General features: G+C 42.9%; 1 protein-coding gene, 1 long non-coding RNA gene and 1 pseudogene across 3 annotated transcripts in view; 2 read left to right on the forward strand and 1 right to left on the reverse strand.

Annotated features, from left to right (window-relative positions):
* The window catches only part of ATP8B1 (ATPase phospholipid transporting 8B1), a 59,063-nt gene that overhangs the window by 33,216 nt on the left and 3,556 nt on the right, over positions 1-22,291 (forward strand). Inside the window, exons 15-25 of the mRNA XM_029922390.1 lie at positions 4,512-4,700; positions 6,178-6,290; positions 8,094-8,258; positions 8,973-9,084; positions 10,343-10,418; positions 13,296-13,428; positions 14,061-14,349; positions 18,139-18,362; positions 19,810-19,893; positions 20,625-20,870; positions 21,175-21,313. Of these exons, the coding sequence (XP_029778250.1) occupies positions 4,512-4,700; positions 6,178-6,290; positions 8,094-8,258; positions 8,973-9,084; positions 10,343-10,418; positions 13,296-13,428; positions 14,061-14,349; positions 18,139-18,362; positions 19,810-19,893; positions 20,625-20,870; positions 21,175-21,313 (1,770 nt within the window). The remainder of the gene's footprint in view (positions 1-4,511; positions 4,701-6,177; positions 6,291-8,093; positions 8,259-8,972; positions 9,085-10,342; positions 10,419-13,295; positions 13,429-14,060; positions 14,350-18,138; positions 18,363-19,809; positions 19,894-20,624; positions 20,871-21,174; positions 21,314-22,291) is intronic.
* LOC115278609 lies at positions 9,254-9,342 on the forward strand (annotated as a pseudogene).
* The window catches only part of LOC115277972, a 37,355-nt gene continuing 30,715 nt past the window's right edge, over positions 15,652-22,291 (reverse strand). The window contains exons 5-8 of one of the 2 annotated variants that reach the window (XR_003902613.1): positions 21,033-21,324; positions 19,499-19,937; positions 17,495-18,354; positions 15,652-15,992 (exon numbers count right to left, since the gene is read on the reverse strand). This is a non-coding gene — a long non-coding RNA (uncharacterized LOC115277972). Of the gene's footprint in view, positions 18,355-19,498; positions 19,938-21,032; positions 21,325-22,291 lie in introns of both variants that reach the window. The other variant, XR_003902612.1, reaches the window with a different exon arrangement.

A 22,291-nucleotide genomic window follows, 5' to 3' on the forward strand; every position in this document is an offset into this window, starting at 1 on the left:
GGGAATATGCAGAAAAACTGAATGTGTAAAAGCTGTATGTGCTATCTTTTGGCAAATTTCAAAGAAACCCATTTCACGCATGGCCATAATGGTGCAATAAAGCAAGATAGCAGCAGAATTCAGGTTGGGGCAGATACATGGAAGGTTATTAGCAGCCAACGTGGAGGAAGACAGAGACCGGCCAGGTCATGAAAAACCAATGTAGAGGTCAAAGTCTGTTTTCTAGACAACCACATTTTACTCATATAGTAAGGATCAAGTATGATCTTTCTAAGCAACTTGGGTATCTTAGGTCTTGAATTATTAGTAAAATTATTCATCCTTGTGTGTGTGTGCACGGGCATGCGTGTGCATGGTGGCAGTGGTCGTGATAGTGGTATTTTGAGAGCTAACCAGCCAACTAAGGCAAATATACTTTAATTTTATGGTCTCCACTCTCTTTTTTCCTCACTGGGATATTACGGGTAAAGCTCTGTTCTGCTATAGAGATGGGCCAGCCCAGCTTGGGTTCCTGCTGAGTGGCACAAGGTAAAGACCAGGGTCTTCGGTCCAAGTATCAGCTTCCTCAGTGTTTCGGGCAGAAGGTTGGAACTCAAGGCCCTTTTCAGCCTAACATTGTGCAGGTCTCTGTCCCATTGTCTGCTGAGGCAAAGAATTGTACATCCTGAGGAAACTTCTTTCACACAGCGTGTGGCAAGCCATTGCTGTAGCCAACGTGGATGGAGAACACCTGGATTTCTCGGTGCGGGAGGTTAAAAGAGAAATTGGTTTTGATACATGAAGTACCTTAAAGGGTCCCTTGGAAAGACCTTGGGAACCCCTCCTCCAAGTATGATAGATAGGGACATTCAGACCCAGAAGGCACAAGGACCTGTGTAACCCGTGCAGCAGGTCAAAATCCCTTCTGGTTGGGTCCCCTTGCAATCCCCAGAACTGGGGTGTCTATCTCTTGCATTTTCTCTCTTTGCAAGAATAATGGAGACTGGTCTTTTATTATGCGTACCATCAACAGGAGAAGGGAGGCAATCCTTCCGCATCTGTTGCCACACACATCTGCCTACTTCAGCAGAGTGTGTGTGGCCTGAGTGTTGAGTCTCTGTGGAGGCACATGGGGGCAAAGTGTGGAGAGGAGACATTGGTTTTCTGTTGCTCTGTAATGAATTTCCACAACTCAGTAGCTGAAGACACCCATTCTTTTAGCACATAGTTCTGTAGGTCAGAAGTCTGGGCACGCGTGACAGGGTTCTCTGCTCAAGATCTCCCCAAAACCGAGGTCAGTCATGTTCTCATCTGGAGCTCAGGGCCTCCTCCAAGCTCATGTGGGAGTGCAGGATTCAGTTCTCTGTAGCCAAAGAACAAGGTCTCCATTTCCTGTGCCTACAGGCCTCCCTTCCTAGCCACGTGGCCCCCTCCATCTTCAAAGCCAGCAAGAGGGAATCCCTCTTCCATGGAGCCTCTTACAGGCTTTGAATCTCTCTCCCTAGGAAAAGCCCTGTGCCTTTAAGGACTGACCTAATTAGGTTGGGAACACTCAGATAATCACCCTATCTTGAGGTCAACTGATTTGGGCCTTAATTACTTCTACAAAATCCTTTCCAGCAGGGCCTAGATTAGTATTTAAATAATTGGGAGGAGGTGCTGTTACACGGGGTGGGGGGGGGGAGGGGGACCTTGGGGCCCTCTTTGGTTCCTACCTCCTGCAGAGGCCGTGGGAGAGCAGAGTGTGGAAGGCTTGGAGACCTTTCCTTCACCTGCGGATTGTTAAGGCAGGAGGTGCGGTGAGATTAGAGGCGGTGTTGGAGGAGGCTGGAGCACGGGGGACCCTGGAGGCTGGTATAGAAGCTGCCTGGCTGATGGGGGGTCTTTGGGAAGGATGAGGAAGCCACAAATGTGGGAGACATTCAGCACGTAATTTGGGGTAGGGAGATTGTTGAGGGGAAGGAGTCATTTGAGAGGTAACTTGTTTCTGGGCAGGTGAGTAGGAGATAAGCTCATATCCACCAGAGGAATTATCAGAGATGGGATTTCTGGTTTGCGCATCTTTTCTTATGGGCGCCATTTTCCTGATCTACAAACTGTGAGAGAAAAGAATGTCTCTCCGGCTGCCTGTAAGCGTATGGTAAATAAAGAGTTCTCTTCAGAAATGATTGCGGAGGATTATTTTTTAGTTGGACTAAAGTTGGAGTTTGGACCAGCTCTCTGAATTTCTTCCTGTCTCCATTAGTCTGCAATCCTGTGACTATTACTGGAACCAAGTGGAAAGGGATTTTTTTTTTGGTCATGATAACAATATCAGTGTTTGCTCCAGATATGACTGTCTTAGTCATGGGAACTTTACCACCTTTTATCATTTTGTTGCTTTTTCTGTTGGAAATAAGCTTGCCATCAGCATGACGCAGGAGATCACTGTGCCAGCTACCCTAGCTGAAGGGGTCATGTCCCCACTGCTACTTGGTCAGCTCCGGTTAAATATTTTGCCCTCCCAGGGTGCCCGAGCAGCTCAGTCGGTGGAGCATCCAACTCTTGATTTTGGCTCAAGTCATGGTCTCGAGGTCATGGGATGGAGCCCTGAGTTGGAGCCTTCTTGGGATTCTCTCTCTCAGCCCTTCTTCTGCTTGCATGCTCTCTCTCTATCACTCTTTCTCTCAAACATAAAATATTTTGCCCCCCTGGAGGCTAAGAGGAAATTTAGCATATACATTTATAACTTCTGGCGTATGACTTTCTGGGTGAACAGAAAACAACCTAAAGTGTTCTCTTTAGTTACTAACTGGGAAGTGATTGAGACTGACTTGGAGTGAGCCATCTGAGCCGGGGCACGGGGGAGGCGGTGCCCGGAGGAAGCAGGTGTGCGGAGGTGCAACACTCCCTGTAGCTTGTTCACCCTGGAGCACCCTCTCCTTCCACGTAGCCTGATGTTTCCAAAAGCTCTCTATCCATCCGTGGCCTGCATCCTGCTCAAACCATGGCGGAACACGAAATGCCATTTTCTGCAAAAATTCACCTGGCCATAGAAGTACTTTTCTTTCTACTTAGACGCAAAATAACTAAAGAAGAAAAATGGAAAATCTTTTTCCACTTTTTACTGAAGTACAACATGGGCATAGAGCCCAGCATATAGCTCAGTAAATTTTCACAAACGGAATCCTCCCTTGTCATGAGAAGCCAGATTTTAAAAAACAGAACATATGAACCCCCTAGAAGTCTCCTTGTGTTTCCTTCCAATCATTGTCCCACCAGGGGGAACAGTCCTGACCTGGATTTGCACAGGGTAGCTTCGTCAGTTTGTGGTTAGTATAAATGGAGTCACGTAGCCTAGATTTGCATGTCTGGCTTTATTTATTTCAGTTTTGAAGCGTACTTGTAAAGAGAAGGCAGCTTTCCATTAATTGACATAAAACATCAAGAGATTGAACTCATTGATGAATTTTGAGGTTTTATTTTAATATGAGAATATGGCTATGGTGAATTAAGTACACTCTTCCAGAGGGAAGATAAAGTATACAACCTTTTTGGAAAACAAATGAGTAATATATGCCAATAGACTAAAAAATCAGTGTTCTTTCTTTTTAAGATTTATTTAGGTAATATCTATGCCCAACGTGGGGCTTGAACTCTTGACTCTGAGATCAAGAGTCACATGCTTTTCCAACTGAGCCAGTCAGGCGCCCCCAAAATTATCAGTATTCTTTAGCTCGGTATTGTCACTCCTAGGAAGCTATCCTTAGAAAACAGTCATCCAAATCTTTAGACACGTGCAAAATGGTTGCTACAATGTTATTTTTGAGAGCAGAAAAATTTGGAAATAAACTAAGTGCCTGTGATTGGAAAATGGGGATGTGTTTACATTCATTACAATAATGTTTAGAAAGAATTTTTAAAGTTACGTCAGCATGCTCAGAATATTGGGTTAAAATAACCAGAATGTCAGTGTATGATAGAAACTATTACAGAATTAGGCATTTTCAAAAGGACTGGAAAGAATGATAACACCATGTCAATAGCGCTGTTTTCCCTCTGGATGGTGGCAGGATGGGAATTTGTTTTCCTATTCCTGGACAGTTGTTTCTTTTCCTTCTAGTTTGTATCACTGTTTGTAATTAGAAATAAAACCATAAAGTTTGAAAAGTGTTGGGGCGGCTGGGTGGCTTGGTCAGTTAAGTGGCCAACTTGGGCTCAGGTCATGATCTCACCATTCCTGGGTGCTAGCCCACATTGTGCTCTGTGATGTTAGCTTGGAGCCTGGAGCCTGCTTTGGATTCTGTGTCTCCCTCTCTCTGGCCCTCCCTTGCTCATGCTCTGTCTCTGATGGTCTCAAAAAGAAACAAACATTAAACAAAAATATTTAAAAAAGTGTTAATGTCGGCATACTCTTTAAGAAGTTTAAGATTTGTGTTCTTGGGAGTTTTGGGCTTTGTGAGACATCCTTACCCCCCAAGTGAGCCTCAGCTTGTGACCTCTCTGTCTGGTTTTACAGATTTTCTGCTTTTCTCCCCTGCCTTCTTTGTTAGGTCAGCTTAACTACCAGGCTGCCTCTCCTGATGAAGGCGCTCTGGTGAGTGCTGCCAGGAACTTTGGCTTTGTCTTCCTCGCCAGGACCCAGAACACCATCACCATCAGTGAATTGGGAACTGAGAGGACCTACCACGTTCTTGCCATCCTGGACTTCAACAGTGACCGGAAGCGAATGTCTATAATCGGTAGGTCTCCCTCAAGAATGTGTCTGTGCATCACTCATCGAGAGGTTGCCTTTTATGCATTTGATTTCATTTGGGGCGCCTGGGTGGCTCAGTTGGTTAAGCATTTGATTTCATGACACCAGAATAAAACAGGCGATGAAGGGACTGCTCAACTCCTGGAAGATTTCTCTGGATTTCCTGAAATGCGTTTTCCCCATCATTCTGCATGAAGTCCATCACTCACAGGGACAACGGCACTTAATCTTGAGTCTTGCAAACGTTGACATTCTTCAGCGATAGGAGCTTCTGGCTGCAGAATCTAGGGTGGTAACACAGTGGGATCCACAGCACGTGCTTTCGTTTTGTGAGGCCAGCCCGACCCGTCTGCCCTCCGCTTGGCGGCAGAAAAGGGGGACAGGGGTTCGGAGAAAACCAAGGCTGTGCTTATGGAGCAGAAGTGAGCCTCTGGGGCAGGCCGCCATTCAATATGGCTTCCCAATATTGACCTGTTTAAATTCATAATTGAAAACAATTTCAAACTTTAGAAAATTTGCAAAAATTTTGAACCAAGACCTAAGATTGCATACTGCAGTAGGTGATTGCTAACTCTGGTCTCCTTTAGAACAGTTTCTCCATATATATTTGATCTCTTATACATCGACATTGTGAAAAGCGCAGGCCCCTTATTTTGTGGACAGTTTCCCAGTTTGGATTTGTCCGCTGTTCCCTCATGACTGAAGTCAGGTTACACGTCGTTGGCGGGAGGGGTGCGTGGACTGGTGCCGCATTCTCCCAGCATATCGCATCTGGAAGCGCAGGGTTATTGGTGATGTCAGCTTTGATCACTCAAAGCGTTCATGAGATCTCTCCGCTATGAGACTGAGTTTTTAACCAAGAAAAATATATAGGTTCAACTGTCTACTGAACGCTGAAGAGGCACATTTTACTGAGTGCTTTCTGTGTGCCTAACACTGATCTAGTCTGATTATCACTCCTGGCATTTACCTTGAAGAACTCAAAATCTAGTTAGCTCTGAGGCATGCACTATTATTAAATTATCTCATGGATCCAAAAATCCAAGAAAAATGGTCACAAGGAGTCATGTTGTGGTCTGAGTATTAAAGGCAGTAAGCGTGCAGGTTTATAGGTAAGAAAGATTCCTACAACATGGACAAAGAAGGCATTATGGAAGGTATTAGCAGAGGGCATGGCACATAGTAGGGAAACAGTCAGTATTTGCTGAGGGACTAGGTAAGGATGTGAAGAGCCGAGCTGACTGGTCATAGCATTCTTTTCATATTTATTTCACTAGATTACATTGTATATAGATAGCAGCTTACCAACTTTGCAGAGTGAAGTTTTTCGAGGTGCATTGATGATTTTAAACTAATGGTGAATTAGTAGCATAGTAACCCTTCAAATCAACTTTATAAATGTACTTTTCTATGAAGAAATCAAAGCTAACTTTATGATTTGCTTTTCCTTCTCTTCCTACTAGTAAGAACCCCAGAAGGCAACATCAGGCTTTATTGCAAAGGCGCTGACACGGTGATTTATGAACGGCTACATCAGATGAACCCAACAAAACAAGAGACACAGGATGCCCTGGATGTGAGTCCCACCCTCACCCCTTCTGCCACAGATTGCAGACTTCCTTTCTGATACTGTCTTCAAAGCGCAAATGAAAGCTCTATGTGAACTGCTGACCCCTCTGTTGTCCTGGTGCAATTGTGTGGAAAGAGCACCAATGTAGGAATATGGCAGCCATGTTCTGGGTCTGCCCCTGCTGCTGACTTCCTAGGACATGACCGTGGTGTTCTTTCCCAGCATCTCAGATGGGCAGCATCTGTAGGAGAGGCCAAGGGTGATGACTGGTCCAGGGACCTTGAGCAAGCCACATAACTATAGTGGCTGTGGTCTCAATATCTGCGTGGCCTCCAAGAATCCCACCAACCTCTTAATGTACAATGACGGAAGGAAAGCATTCACGTATGATGGGGCATGAGAAAGCAATGCAGTGGATAACTGAGTTCTGCTACCTTTATTAGTGAATCAGTTTGGTCTTCGTTACTTCAAATGTGTTATCAAAGGGGAGTGTGAACTTAGTTCAGTGATACTGCAATTATTCAGACTGCTTCTGGAAATTTCTCTCTTGGAGTTGCCTACCAATCCTCATGTTGTTCTGGTTCTATTAATGATGGCAATGAAGGATAGAGGATATCCAGCAGCCCTGGCCTCCCACTTCTGCCTCTTCACTTGCTTTGCGTCCTTGGGGGGAAACGGTTGATGTCTCACTGAAGCATTAATGACCGGTGTGAAAGAGGAAGAGGATAATTCCTACCAAGGAGAGTCATTGCAGGGGAAAGATCTTGCACAATTCCCAGCATTTAGTCAATGCTTAGTAAAGGGTGGGTTCTTCCCAGGGTCTGGTTGAGTTTTGGGGCCAAAGGTCCTTGAGGAAGAAGCCTGTATATGTTGTTAACTTATGGAGGTCTCATTTTAAGATTGGACATGTTGTTGAAGCAGTTATATAACAGATAATTTCTCATGAGGATATGGACACTGGTAATTTAATCAAACGGATGCAGAACCTTCCAAAGAATCTTTGAAAGCGAACACTTAGTTGGGTGAAATAGTTCCACCATCGTGGCTAGACAAGATGTGACTGAAGTACTAAAAACATTTTTACTGGCTCGTACTTAAGCTGTTTAAAATAGCTTCGGGGTGCCTGGGTGGTTCAGTCGGTTAAGTGTCTGACTCTTGATTTTGGCTCAGGTCACGATCTCCTCGTTTGTGGGATCAAGCCCTGAGTCAGGCTCTGTGCTAACAGCATGGGGCTGCTTGGGATTCTCTCTCTCCTCTCTCTCAAGATAAATAAACGTAAAAAAGTAGCTTAAATCTGTTCACCATGATTAAATTTTCCACTCATTTTCATTAAAACGTTTTACCTCAGCTTTACCAGCGGCTCAGGTATTTCAGAACTGGTTTGAGGAAATAAAGCTTGGTTGAGAGTTTGCAGTTGGTCGGGTTTGTAACAGTTTGTGGGAACAAATTATAAAGTTGTCAGGTCTGTGTTTACCACATCATGACACCCCAAGGCAGCGCCCTTGTCTGTTGTTTTCAGTGTGGTTATGAGATAGAGTTTTCTTCTCCCTAGTGACTTGATTTAGAGAAATGTTTATTTTTCCCTTTAACAAATTTGGGAACTACAAATAGGACCCTGAGAAGACTTACAATGATAAACAAAGTATTTGTTTAATCTCCTCTACAGAATGTATTTATTCTGAGCCAATTATCTTTCATGACCTCTTTTCAAATGCTCTTACTGTATTCCTTCAAAGAAAGATTTCAAACTGGATCTTGACTTACATAAAATTAACTCTTTTTTTGTTGGATGGATTATCTTTTAAATAGATCTTTGCAAGTGAGACTCTTAGAACTCTGTGTCTTTGCTACAAGGAAATTGAAGAAAAGGAATTTGAAGAATGGAATAAAAAGTTCATGGCTGCCTGCATAGCCCCAATCAACCGGGATGAGGCTCTGGATAAAGTGTATGAGGAGATTGAAAAAGACCTAATTGTGAGTTTTAGCCTTCATGACTTGATATTCTAAACAGAACTGGAAGTTTTATTACGTTTGGTTATATTTTTAATCTCATGCTTGAAATATAATTCTAACTTTAGCATTTCAAATTGGTACAAAGGAACCAGGCCATTTGAATTTCTTCTGTCCAGCAAGCGAAATAGAGGCTGCCATTATGAGGAAACAAAAGACAGAAAATATTGAGATTCTAATCTGATTCTATCATTTTTATATCACCTATTCATTATGGTTTTTACATGGTAACAAACCAGCATATATTTATTACATTTTGAGAATTGCTGAACTGATTTATATTTTGAAAATATATGCTATTTATACCATTTGTAAGTGAAATTTCTCAAAGTCCAATACTTATCAGAATTTAGATTAAGAGGAAATGTTCAATAGCTAGTATTGACCTTGAGAGGAAGTGGCTTGTGTCCATGTAAAATAGCATGTACATAATGAAAGTATATTTTTAGTCCTTGATTTTATACTTTACATTTTTACTGTGGTAAACTAAGAAAAAACGGTTTGAATGTTTTGGTGTTTTTTGAGCGTGAAACACAGCCGCCTTTGCTGTAATTGCTGGCTACCAGCCCCACTTGGGCACCGGCTGGGTGGATGCTTACCCTTCTGCTGTGGGTAGGCTGGCATTATGGAACATTGTGAGCTTATTTGCTAATTCCTTTTTTTAAATCTACATTCCAGCTATTGGGAGCTACAGCTATTGAAGACAAGTTACAGGATGGAGTCCCAGAAACCATTTCAAAACTTGCAAAAGCTGACATTAAGATCTGGGTGCTCACTGGAGACAAAAAGGGTAATTCAATTTGTGGGAAGGCATATTTGTTAGTTCATTAAACATTCATAGCTCCTGTTTCTCTTGCCCAAGATGACTTTCTCAGACTTTCCATCCTGCGCAAATACTGTCCATCTCTTTGAGACAGAAATGCTTTCTCTAAGAAACCCTTCTCCATTATTCCAGCTCAAAGACTATACTTTCAGGGATCATTTCTATAGTTCATTATTCCAGCTCATGCTGACAGCATCCTTCCGGAAACTCCCTCAGTAGCAGAGTTTCTTTCTTATAATTGAGCTCCTGGTCCTGCCACGCTAACTGTGAGCAGTCTTATCTCTCCAGCCAGACATGGGCTCTTCTTGTGGAAAGACCATCCCTTTGGTCCCTTCATCATTTGTTGGGCGCAGAGCAGAACATAATACAAACAATAACTTTTGTTTTCTTATCCATTATATTGCCTGCAAACTATAATTAAAATTTTACACCCAACGGATGATTTGAATTTTTCAATTTAGAGCTCAACAAGGTGTTATTTGGTAGTGATACCGTACTCCACAAACATCCCATGGAAACCAGATGATTTCTCTTATTCTGACATCATTCATGCATTACACACTGATAAGCTAAGGGAAGTCCTGACCTTAAACAAATAACAGTGGGTGGTGATGGAAAAAGGGGAAAAATCTCCAGTAGGGGCCCCACGTGAGGGTTTATGGAAATAATTATCTTCCCCCATAACAGAATGATTAAGCCGTGTGAACTGAATGTGCTTAGTTAGTATTTCAGCGAACGTTGATTTGTTAAATAATTAGTTTGCATATTTGTATATTTGATAATATAGTACATTTTATAATTGAAAACATCTCAAACCAGGCTTTGAGTTCTTATTTTATCACAGAAAAAGGGCTGTTATCCCTCCTTTGTGTATATATGTTGCTACTGGGAAAAAAAAAAACCCAGTATATTTGATTGAATCTGGCTGTTACTTGAAAAAAAAATTATTACTAGATAGTCAATTATTCCTCAGTAGGCACAATGGTTAGTTTTTCTTTTAAGCTTATTTATTTTGAGAGAAATCGCATGCAGAGGGAGAAGAAGAGAGAGGGAGAGAGAGAATCTCAAGCAGGCTCTGCGCTGTCAGCACAGAGCCTGATGTGGGGCTTGAACCCAAGAACCATGAGATCATGACCTGAGCTGAAACCAAGAGTCAGACACTCACTGACTGTGCCACCCAGGCACCTCAACACCTAGTGGTGGTGTTGTTGTTTTTCTGTTGTAGAAACCGCTGAAAATATAGGATTCGCTTGTGAACTTCTGAATGAAGACACCACTATCTGCTATGGGGAGGATATAAAGTAAGTAAAGACAACTAGATGCAGAAGACTCAGGAGATACGGAGAAATGGGAGCTAGAAGGCCACTTCAGACCGTTTTCCTCGCACTTAAATAAAGCAAGAGAACACAGGCAGTTCCCGGTTATCATGGCTGGATCCCTTCAAGCAAATTTTAGTGTTGGGGGAACTTGGGGCCCTTATTCAGCCTTTCAAGGGCCATTTTGCTCCATTTTTTTACAAGTCCTCAGTATTTGCTTGCTGATAAGAAAAAAAAAAAAAGCCTGGAGACATTGCCAGCCAACTAATGCGAATTCTGTCCACGTGCTGCCTTTTCAAGGAACTGTCATTTTGAAAGAAGTGGAAAGAAGGAACCCCACACCTTTGCTTAGAAGGGAATGTGTGGATGGGATGCACCTCTAGTCTTACCTGGATGGGGCAGGATATTTCAAAGTGTAGCTCGTCCGGAAACTCTCGAGAGGCCAGAGTCACGAGAGACCCGGAAATGTGTAAGGACGAGCCCTGCCTGTGGTAAAGCCAGAAACGTGCCACACAGGCTACCAGGCGGTGCCATCTTGACAGTTTCCTTAATTCTCAAGTCCTTGCCTTCCGCCCCCTCCCCTGAGCTGTCCGCAGGCCAAAAGCTGTGAACGCGCACACTTGCCTCATTTGGTAAGGTGATGAGGGAGACGACGGTGGTTGTTAGTCTTCTTTCTAATGATGGTCACAGAGCTTATGCAGGTCGCTCTAGTGGATTGGGCACTCGGGCTAAATTAGATAAAATCAGCAGCTCTAAAAAGATACATCGATCAGTTCTGTTTGAAGCCATAGACCATGCCTCTTCATGCTTTTACCATTTAAAAAAATAGCAACAGGCAAATAAATACTAATATGTTTCCTTAGGTAGTTGCTTGGTTTCAAGTACTTAGGTTAATTGCCGGGTTTTATTTCTTGTAGATGGGGGCCTTAATAGATTTCTGGTCTCTCTTGCTAGTGTTGAAAATTGGGCCCCGAGCTAAATTAGAAGATAAAACTTATGCAAGTAGAAAATTTTATGATCATGCTCTTAGCTACCTTTACCTTTCTAGAGGGCTGAATCATCTTTCTAGGCAGTTCCTTCAAGGACGATTCCTATAGAATGGGTTCAGTGGGGAACTTCATTTTTTTTTTTCTTTCAGCGATTTGTCCTGATCATTCCTTATTTTCAACTTGAAAATGAGACATTAATATGGAAGAAGAATAGTAGACACCTAACCCTCTAGTGTAATGGTTCTCAGCGGGGGGTGGTGTTGCCTTGCGGGGACCTTTGGCAGTCTGGAGACACCTTTGGTTGTCTTAACAGGGAAGGAGGGGAACTACTGGCTTCTCATAGGTGGAGGCCACGGGTGCTGCTGAATGTCCTGCAGTGTAGTAGTCACCCACATACAACAAGGAATCACATGGCCCAAGACATCCATAGCGCTAAGGTTGAGAAACTTGCTCTTGAAGGCGGGGAATGGTGGCTGTGTGTGTGTAACAGGGAAAGCTGTGGGCTGAGAGTCAGGAGACTGGAGGCTTCCTTCCCATTTTCCTATCAACTTGCTGTAGGTGAATCGCATTATCTGTCAGGGGTCTGACTTCCTTATTTGTAACATGAAGAGTTTAGGTATTTACGGAGCCTTCCACTCCAAAATTCCATGACTAGCTTTTCTGTCACACGAATGTGTTACATGTGGCCTTCGCAATTGTTTGATAAAAAGCACTGAGAATTTCTCAAAAGCAAACACACCTCTATGTGAAAGTAAGCTGCTTTTTGCCAGTCACCACTACTTATAATCCACTGGAATTTACCCCGGCTATAATAATTCACATCGATTGCCTTCCTTCTGTTGGTCCAGAGTGGGTTTTCAACTGTATCCTCCTTTAGCTGTCTTTGGCAAAGAATGAAGCACCAAGAACATGGTGCCCCACAGGGGAAGAATTAAGACTTAAATAAGATTTTGTCACCTGATTTAAAAATGGGCTAAGGATTTGGTAGACGTTTCTCCAAAGAGGCTATACCAATGGCCAACAGGCATATAAAATGATGCTCAACATCACTAGCCAGTAAGGAACTGCAAATTAAAACCAGAATAAGATGTCACTTCACACCCCTTTGGGATGGCTTCTATTCCAACAAAACAAAACAAAACAAAACCCCCCAGAAAATAACAAGTATGGAGAAGCATGTGACATTGGAATCCTCGTGCACTCTTGGTGGGAAATAAATAGTGCAGCTACTAAGGAGAATAGTATGGTGGTTCCCCAAAATAGTTAGAGAATTACCGTGTGATCCAGCAACCCCACTCGTGGGTATATATCCCAAAGAGCTGAAAGCCAGAACTCAAAAGAGATATTTGCACACCCATGTCCACAGCAGCACTATTCACAATAGCCAAGAAGTGGAAGCAATCCAAATGTCCATTGATGGATGAATGGACAAACAAGACGTCGTATATCAATACGCTGGAATATTATTAAAGAGGAAGGAAATTCTGACATGTGTTACAATAGTGACTGAACCTTGAGGACAGGGAGATAAGCCAATCGCAAGAAAACAAGTACTGTGTGATTCCCCTTATAGGAGTTATTTTAGAGTGCTCAGCTTCATGGAAATCGAAAATAAAGTAGCAGTTACCAACGACTAGGGGAAGAAGGAAAGGGGGAGTTATTTAATTGGTATAGAGTTTCAGTTCTGAGAGATGAAAAAGTTCTGGAGATTGGTTACAAAGCAGTTTGAATATACTTAATACTACAGAACTGTAGAAATAGCTAAGATTATAATTTTTGTTTTTTTTTAAACACAAATAGAGATCATATGTCACAGTCAAGGGCCTGTTTATAGTCTTGTACTCTCAAACACTTAAATTTCTTTTCCCCCCAGTGCTCTTCTTCATACAAGGATGGAAAACCAGAGGAACAGAGGTGGAGTCTATGCAAAATTTGTATCCCCCGTGCACGAACCATTTTTTCCATCTGGTGAAAACCGTGCTTTAATAATCACTGGTTCTTGGTTGGTGCGTATCTCTAGGGTATCTGTGCCTTTGCCTTAAACTAGTAGTTCATTATGGGCTGATTTTAGATGGTTTCTCATATGTACTGTCAACCTAAAAATCTCTTGGCCTATAAATGAATGGGCAATTTCCCAAGTTCGGGACTTACTGCATAATACATGAAAGGAATTCTATCTAACTGATAATAGCAGTTACCCTGGTTTACCAATCAATGAATAATTTTAATTTTCTTCTTTGTACATTTTTCTATTTTCTAAATTGTTTTTTGAAAATTTTTTAATGCTTATTTATTTTTGAGAGAGAGAACACACAAGTGGGGAGGGACAGAGAGAGGGAGACACTGAATATGAAACAGGCTCCAGGCTCTGAGCTGTCAGCACAGAGGCCGATGCAGGGCTCGACCTCAAGAGCTGTGAGATCATAACCTGAGCCGAAGCCAGATGCTTAACCAACTGAGGCACCCAGGTGCCCCGAGTATTTTCTAAATTTTTATAGCAAATAGGTTTTATAATCAGAACGGTATCATCCATGATATAAAACCAAGAACCGTCCTCCACACAATTAAAGTCTTGGGAATGGTACTCTGGAGACAAAAACTAATATGGTTGTCATCCTCGCCCTCTCTAATTTCACAGAATGAAATTCTTCTGGAGAAAAAGACCAAGAGAAGTAAGATTCTGAAGCTGAAGTTCCCGAGGACGGAAGAAGAGAGACGGATGCGGACGCAGAGTAAAAGGCGTCTGGAAGCCAGGAAAGAGCAGCGGCAGAAGAACTTTGTGGACCTGGCCTGTGAGTGTAGCGCGGTCATCTGCTGCCGGGTCACCCCCAAGCAGAAGGCGATGGTGGTGGACCTGGTGAAGAGGTACAAGAAAGCCATCACTCTGGCGATCGGAGATGGAGCCAATGATGTCAACATGATCAAAAGTGAGTCTCACCCGGGGCCGCTGCCACCTGGGTTGCTAGAGAGGAGGAATGGCTGGAGTGTTTTTGAGGGTAGTAGTTCCAAATTTCATAGCTTAGGCTTTGAGAAAGCAGCCTTCTGATTGAGGTACGTAACCACGGGGACGACCTCTGGGACCCTGCCCTGGGAAGCTCAGGCTGCCCAGCAGGAGAGCGGGTAGGACACTGCCGCTCAGAGGATGCCAGAGGGCGAGTTCCACAGGAGTGAATTTGGCTTTGTTTTCCTCCTTTACACACATGTGCATTTGTTTTGTTTCGCTCTCCTGCTGCTTCTCCTCCTCTATCTCCTTAGGGCTTAGTAAAAAATCCTGCTATTTAGTACATTTTGGGAAAATTTCTGCTGAGCGTGGAGTAAATTGTTGAATTCTCTTTAGGGTTTGAGAGTATTTTTCTTTCTTACCTAGGCATCTTTTTTCTGGGGCTCTCTTGCCTTTGGTAAGTTGGGTGACCTAGTATCAGCCCAAGGGAACATATCTGGTGTTGAAGCAAAACCCCCACATGGTGTTGCCATCCTCCTGACCTTCCTAGAAGACTGTCAAGGGTCATTCTGCAGGTCCCAGGACCTTACGTCTTCACGTACTGAAGAACTGAGTCCTGCCGTACAGAAACACGTTGTGCCGGTGTTAAAGCATGCAGAACCAAACCTTCATCAACACGCCTGAGTCCCGGGTTGTTGTGTTTTTTCCTCCCTGTGTTACAGTTAGGAAGCATCTTATAATGAAAACGCCCCAACTAGTGAGATGTGAATGCTGGTCTTCATTCCACCAACATGCCATGTCACCTTGGGCTTATGCTCTGGCCTCAATTTTCTCATCTGAAAACAAGAATATGATCTCTGAGGTCACCTCCAGTTTTGTGATACTATTAAGATGAACTATGACATAACCACATATGTTATGCTGGGTAGCTTAAATGTATTATGTAAAACTAGACTTTTAATTCAAGACTATTTTGTAATTCATGCATCTCTTTCTTTTCTTAGAGACTCTTCCTCCTCCTCCTCGATCTATACTAAGAATATCCCAACTTTATCTTCCTCGGCAGGAGTTCACTATATGATGTATGTCTTCTTGCTTCTTTATCATGTGTCTGTCTGTGGTCACTGCTGGTTTAATTTCCTCTCCGGGGTGTTTTGCATGTGCCAATCTTATCATGCGACTGCCATTTCTTGCCCCAAATTATATCAATTTCTTTCCTCTACAGCGAGTTCTAGGTTATTTTTCCATTGTGTACCTTTAACACAAATAGCTGTGCCAAAAGGGCAAGTAACTCAAACATTAGTTTTATTAAGTTACAATGGAGACTTCTAGATGTTGGAGAGAGGGTTACCTTGCAAATATACCATCTGATTATGTGACTTAGATTTGAACATTTTTTTTGTTCCTCTGAGTTTACAATTGATAGTGAAAGGGATCAGAAAGTCAACAAAGAACCTTACAGAGACTTGTTTTCTTAAGCTCTGTTATATGGCCGTTGCTTTTATATTAACAGGGAACATCCATTTGTGGTGCAAATCAGTGAAACTCAGGGGTCCTTGGAAGTCCATGGCTTTACCCAAGTATTAAAAGTGCCTTTTTGTATTTTAGAAAAACTGGCGTCATGTTCACCTGTGTAAAATACAATATACAAAAATTATGTTTGTTTATAAAGTACAAATTTAAGTGTCAAGAACACTGGGCCATTTGCTAGCATGCTCCACATTTAGAAGGGGAGGGAACTGCAACCCTGCCCCCATGTTTTTGTCTCTGGCGAGGACCCTAGGACTCTCCTGGGCTGCCCCGACTCCCTCTCTTGGGCCTGAAGACGTCTGCTGGCTGGCGGGTGGCGTTTTTCTTGGCCTAAGACCCTAAGAATGGACAAGAAGCATGAGAGGGGAGACAGGAGCTATGAAGGAGCCTACCAGGGAGACATCTGAAACCACGTTTTTGAAGCTTTAGGAAAAGCTCGGTGTCTGTATTTAGATTAGAGTATTCTAAAGCACATCTCTTCGGTTGCCTTGGATCCCCTGTGAACTGTGGCCGTGTTCTGTCACACACTGTCCTCGGCGTGCTCAGCAAACGGACTGGGCTGGACGTCCGGGCCTGTGGCAGGGCCCCTTCTCCTTGGCTCCAAGAGAATGTCAGCGTTTCCCTTTGTTGCTTGTTCAGGAAAGAAGCCCATGGTTTGGTAGGAAAGCATGGCTGGGCAACCCCAACTAGTCATAAGAATTATTTATGTGTTTAAACGAAGGCATAAATATTGAATGAGACATGCAATTTATCCTATTTTTTAGCATTGCAAAGTGTTACTGAAAACTTAGGTTTGGCCAAGTCACTGTGTCGCTTTGAATTTGCCAGACCTTGTACTCTGCCACTACGGCAGGATTTTTGGAGCTGCTTTCAGTTGGAAACTCTGCTGAAATTGGCAGTCACTTCTCTGGGTCTAAGTAATAATAAGTTGTGTTCTCAACACACGTTCTCTGACAGATTTCAGTAGGTCTTTAGTTCCATGCCTTTTAAGCCCTATATAAAATTCGCGATTCTCTAAGTTGAAACCGTGACTAAATGACTATTGGAAGAACGGTCACTTTCATTTTTATCCATTCTGGAAACCTTCTGCAGAGGGGGAAGAATTATGTCTCTTAAGGTCACAGAGGGCCATGGCTAAATGTTGAAAGTTTAATAGTATCTTAGTTAAAATGCTTTTGATTGCAAATATTAGAGAACAGCTAAAACAAGCTTAAGACAAAAAGAAATGTAAGAGATATGAAGAGGTTTCATGCCTCCCAAGAGCCCAGACTTTAGAGAAAATGCTGGAACCAGGAACCTAGCTTCTGTTTATCCCTCCTTCTAGACCTCTTTATTTCTGCTCCTCAGAACCCCTTGGAAATCAATATATCTGTCCCACAACTCAAGATTTACAAACCCAAACCCAAATCTTAATTCCAAAATGTGAGAGAGACATGGGTTGGTCCAGCTTGGGTTTTCTGTCAAGGATAATACAAGAAACAGACCCCACTGGGTACTTTAAGCAGGAAGTGATTAACGTAAGGGACTAAGTGCTCATAAAAGCTCTGGATGGACTGAAGAAGTGGGTGCTAGGATGAGTCTCGAATGTCTTAGTCACTCACCAGAGGAGCTTCTAACTCTGAGGCTTCTGTGAAGAGTTTTCAGCTGAAAAGCTTTTGCCTGTCAACCTGCAGGCAGCTGGAGAGAGGACACGAACTCTGCTGCAGAAATGCCACAAAGGGAAGGGCTGCTGGACTCCAGGCGGCTCCTAACAATGGAACCCAATTCACAAACGGAACCGTGCTGCAAGGAAGTCAGAGCGGGGTTAGGCTTTTATTTGCCTTCCCACCTTCCCAAAGGAACAAGGGTGGAGTGAAGGAGCCCATTTGTAGTGTCTGACCGATGACAGACCAGCCCAGGGCTGACTCCCCTGCGGCCAGGGAGGCAGGGACACACAGTACGCGTGGATTCCTTGGGCTCACTCCATGGGTGGGAAGGATGGCTGATGAGCTGGGCAGATAACCCAAATGGAATTTACCACCCACCTCTTTAGAGGCCCCACCGTGCCTTTTTTTTTTTTTTTTTTTAGCAACTTGTCTCCCTGGCACAAAGTTGAGTTCAGAAGCTAAGGCGGGGTTGGTGAGCAAGGGTTTTCATTCCGTGAATGTCTGTTTCTTTGTTTTGCTATGGAAACATTTTTATCATCTCAATGTTTTGCTTTAAAATTAGCTCCTGATTCACATTATCTTCTCCCTCCGCCCCTCAGCTGCCCACATCGGAGTTGGAATAAGCGGACAGGAGGGCATGCAAGCTGTCATGTCGAGTGACTACTCCTTCGCCCAGTTCAGATACTTGCAGAGGCTGCTGCTGGTGCACGGCCGGTGGTCTTACATCAGGATGTGCAAGTTCCTCCGCTACTTCTTTTATAAAAACTTCGCGTTTACTCTGGTTCATTTCTGGTACTCCTTCTTCAATGGGTACTCTGCACAGGTAATATGATACTTATTATTATCTGATGAGAACCCTTACCTAAATACTCTGCTTCTGAAAAAACGTTTCCCCTCCATCTTGGCAGCTCTGATGCGCTCTCAACAGCTGGGGCACAGACTGAGATTATAGATGACGTTTCTAAAATGTTTCTGGTGCTTTAAGAACACTTCAGTTTGCCTTTGAAAAGTTGGGATTTGTTCCTGGCTTTTGTTTCTGTGTGTGCCTTCACCTTAGATCTTTTTCCTAAGTCACTCTTGCCATTAAGAATAACGATAAGGGGCACCTGGGTGGCTCAGCTGGTTAAGTGTCGGACTCTTGGCGTCAGCTCAGGTTATGATCTCATGGTTTGTGAGTTCAAGTCTGGTGTCGGGCTTTGCATGACCGTACAGAGCCTGCTTGGGATTCTCTCTCTCTCCCACTCCTCTGCTCGCTTGCTCTCTCTCAAAAATAGATAAAAGAATAATGATAAATTATTGAATTTTGATAGCAAATCAACAGTGACATTATGATCAAGGCTAAAGGATTATATAAATTTTAGATGATCACAGATCTGTTCTCTGAATCTGCTGATTATTATTTTAGTTATTGCTGAAATGGGAGTGGGGGTCACATATGTTAAAACAGTGACACGGCAAAAAACATCATTAGTAAAAGTGAACCTAGGTCAGTGCCTGCAGTTGTCCAAACTTCTGATGCGGTGCCTCAGACAAATGGTATCAGAGGAGCCTCGGAAACTGAGGGTCAGGAGCAACCCTTGAGCAAGTGACAGCCTTCTTCCTGTTCCCGTGCAGGACCAGGGATAAGTGGTGGTGACGAGCAGGCCTGTTTTCTCTCCGCTACCCTGAGGATGTGCATGCACAACCCTGTGCGTCCTTTTCAGAAGCATATTTTTTTAAACGTTTTTTTGAGAGAGGGGGAGACAGAGGATCCGAAGCAGGTTCTGCACTGTCACCACAGAGCCTGATGTGGGGCTCAAACTCACGATCATGACCTGAGCCGAAGTCGGACGCTTAACCGACTGAGCCACCCAGGTGCCGCTCAGAAGCATACTTTTAATATTCAAATTCTGCTTCACAAACTATTTAAATAGAAATGCTGGACGTGCAAAGTAAAAGTAAAGAGAACTTGAATGGTACCTTATGTATTCTGATTCATTAACAAAGGAACATAGAAAGGATCAGCACCAATGTAATTTCCAGCGTTCTTCAAAGAGAATGGACTCCTTTTCCAAAAGATGTTTTGGTGTAGATTCTCCCACTCATTTTAGAAGGAAGGTCTAGTCTGCGGAACGCTCTTTGATTCTGCCCATTCCGCTGGACCCAGCTCTCATCTTCTGCAGATGGGGGGGCGGCACCCTGGCAGAAGTCCCCGCGCATCCTGGGGGCCTCCCGGCTTTGAGAAGGAATGTCTTGGTTTGTGACACGGAGACTCTGTGACCTCTCCACAGACGGCGTACGAGGACTGGTTCATCACGCTCTACAACGTGCTCTACTCCAGCCTGCCCGTGCTCCTCATGGGGCTGCTGGACCAGGTAGGACCGCGTGCCCACGGGACTCGGCGGGGCAGACTGAGGGCCTGTTTGCGGAGTTAGAAGCAAATATTTCAATGCATCCTTTGGGTTTTCCCTTCTTTCTGAGAAAACCCTATTGCTGTCTTGTTGCCAGGCAACAAGAGGAACTGTGCTTCTCGAGGATTTCTGTGCCTGGGGTGAATTCATTGACAAAGGAGTTTAGTATCTTCCTTTTAGACACTAAGAATTTCTTGTTAAGACACCGACAGTATAGTATGTCTCTATAATAACTTACTTTACAAGTGAATTATTTTAAACTTACATGTTTAATTCCACATTCTATCTAGTAGCAATTCTTGGAGAAAGTCCTTTAATGAATAAAAAGAATGACTGGGAAAGTATTTTCACAAAGAAGTTGATTCCAAAAGAATTAATAAAAATCTATTTTCCTAGGAGGTAAAAAATAGCCTCCCTACATTTTTTTTGGACATTAGTAATATGCTTTCTATGAACAGCAAAATAATATATTTCTACCTCGTCCTCATCTTAATTAAACATCAAGTAATGGTGGACTAACGTAAAGAGGTTGGCCTCTGCACACTGAATGCACACATTCAGGACTTACCTAGTTGAGTTTCTGCCTTCCTAAAACTGAGTAGGAGTAAGCGGAAACTCTGTGACGCATAAACTGGAATGGATCTCAGAGTTCGCGGATTCCTGGAGTCCGCAGCTAACTGTGTTTTCCCTTTAAGGATGTGAGTGACAAACTGAGCCTCCGCTTCCCTGGGCTGTACATGGTAGGACAGAGAGACTTACTATTCAACTATAAGAGATTCTTCGTGAGCTTGGTGCACGGAATTTTAACATCGATGATCCTCTTCTTCATACCTCTTGGAGCCTATCTGCAAACCGTGGGGCAGGATGGAGAGGCACCTTCGGACTACCAGTCTTTTGCCGTGACAATTGCTTCTGCACTTATAATAACAGTCAACTTCCAGGTACATGGCTTTGGTCCCGTGTTCTCTGTACCTGTCAGGTACCTGTATTTCTGTACACGGACCAGTGTGCACAGCCACCCCACTTCCAGCTGAGCCTCTCCACTTTGGACACTACGAATGTTGTCATCACCCCTTACACCAAGCACATTTCCTACTTCTCACCTGAGCCGAGGGTAGTCTCACTGTTCAGTAGTCAAGCCAAATCATGCCGAAAGTCCTGAATTCTGTTTTCAGAATCCTTAGATCCTTTACTTCCTGGTTGACTCCCCAAAATGAGTGCTGTTTTTCTCTGCTTTCCCGACAGATCGGCTTGGATACTTCTTACTGGACCTTTGTGAATGCTTTTTCAATTTTTGGAAGCATTGCACTTTACTTTGGCATCATGTTTGACTTTCATAGTGCTGGGATACATGTTCTCTTTCCATCTGCATTTCAGTTTACAGGTTGGTATTTTCTAAATTCCAAAAAGAAAGGTATAGAGAAAGGTTAGTTTAGACTCTGACATGAGTTCTAAGTAAAAACACAAAGTGTAAAGGATTGCTAGTGAAAATTAATGTCCTCACTGGCAACTGAATGACAGTGGTAGGCTGGAAGTGTGGTAATGCGACAGCAGGGAAACAAAATTAAGGTTCTAAGATACAGTTGTGCATCTGTTCACTTAGCTTTGATGCCCCGCCCGCATATAATCTAACACAGGGAGACTGAATCTGCATGTGAACAATTAAGTTTTTCAAAGTACTACCTGGAACTACATAACGGACTATAAAACTTCTCATACATTGTCACCTAGTATTTCCACTTGGAGAAAACCCCTTAAGATAAAACAATTTTTGGAAAGGCTAATCTGTATAAAGATTATACCACCCCCACAATTGCAATTATTTTTTAAAAATGGAAATAATTCAAAGATCTAATTAGAATCGTATCCAGCTATGAATCGCATATGAGGAAATTCTAGAATTCAAAAGTAGAAAACTGTCACATCATTAGAAGAACGTATACAGAGCAATAAGTAACTTATAGAAATAGTTTAGAAATTAAATACTTTATAGCCATATAAAATAGGACAAATGATAAATGCTAGAATGCTATTTCATACATATTTAAAAATTTATAGTATCATGAATCGAAACTTACAAATTTCTTTCAATAGATTAGCTTGGGCTCACAATGGAAAAAAAATCCCCATAAACTAGTTTCCCTGTAAAAGATGAGTTTGTATTTTGTTTTTATTTAATAACCACTTATAAAAAGACCGTTGCTATAGCAACCCTTTTCTTGGGATTAAGTTCATTCTGTTTTACGATTGTTTTTGTTTACATTGTTTTGTGTTTTAAAAAATTTAGTGCCCTGTTACTTAGAATATTCCCAAAGGCAGTGTTTTTAAACACACATTTAGTTGTATAAAAACACATTTTTAA

Source organism: Suricata suricatta, chromosome 14 (genome assembly GCF_006229205.1).
Source record: "Suricata suricatta isolate VVHF042 chromosome 14, meerkat_22Aug2017_6uvM2_HiC, whole genome shotgun sequence".
NCBI classification, from domain to species: domain Eukaryota; kingdom Metazoa; phylum Chordata; class Mammalia; order Carnivora; family Herpestidae; genus Suricata; species Suricata suricatta.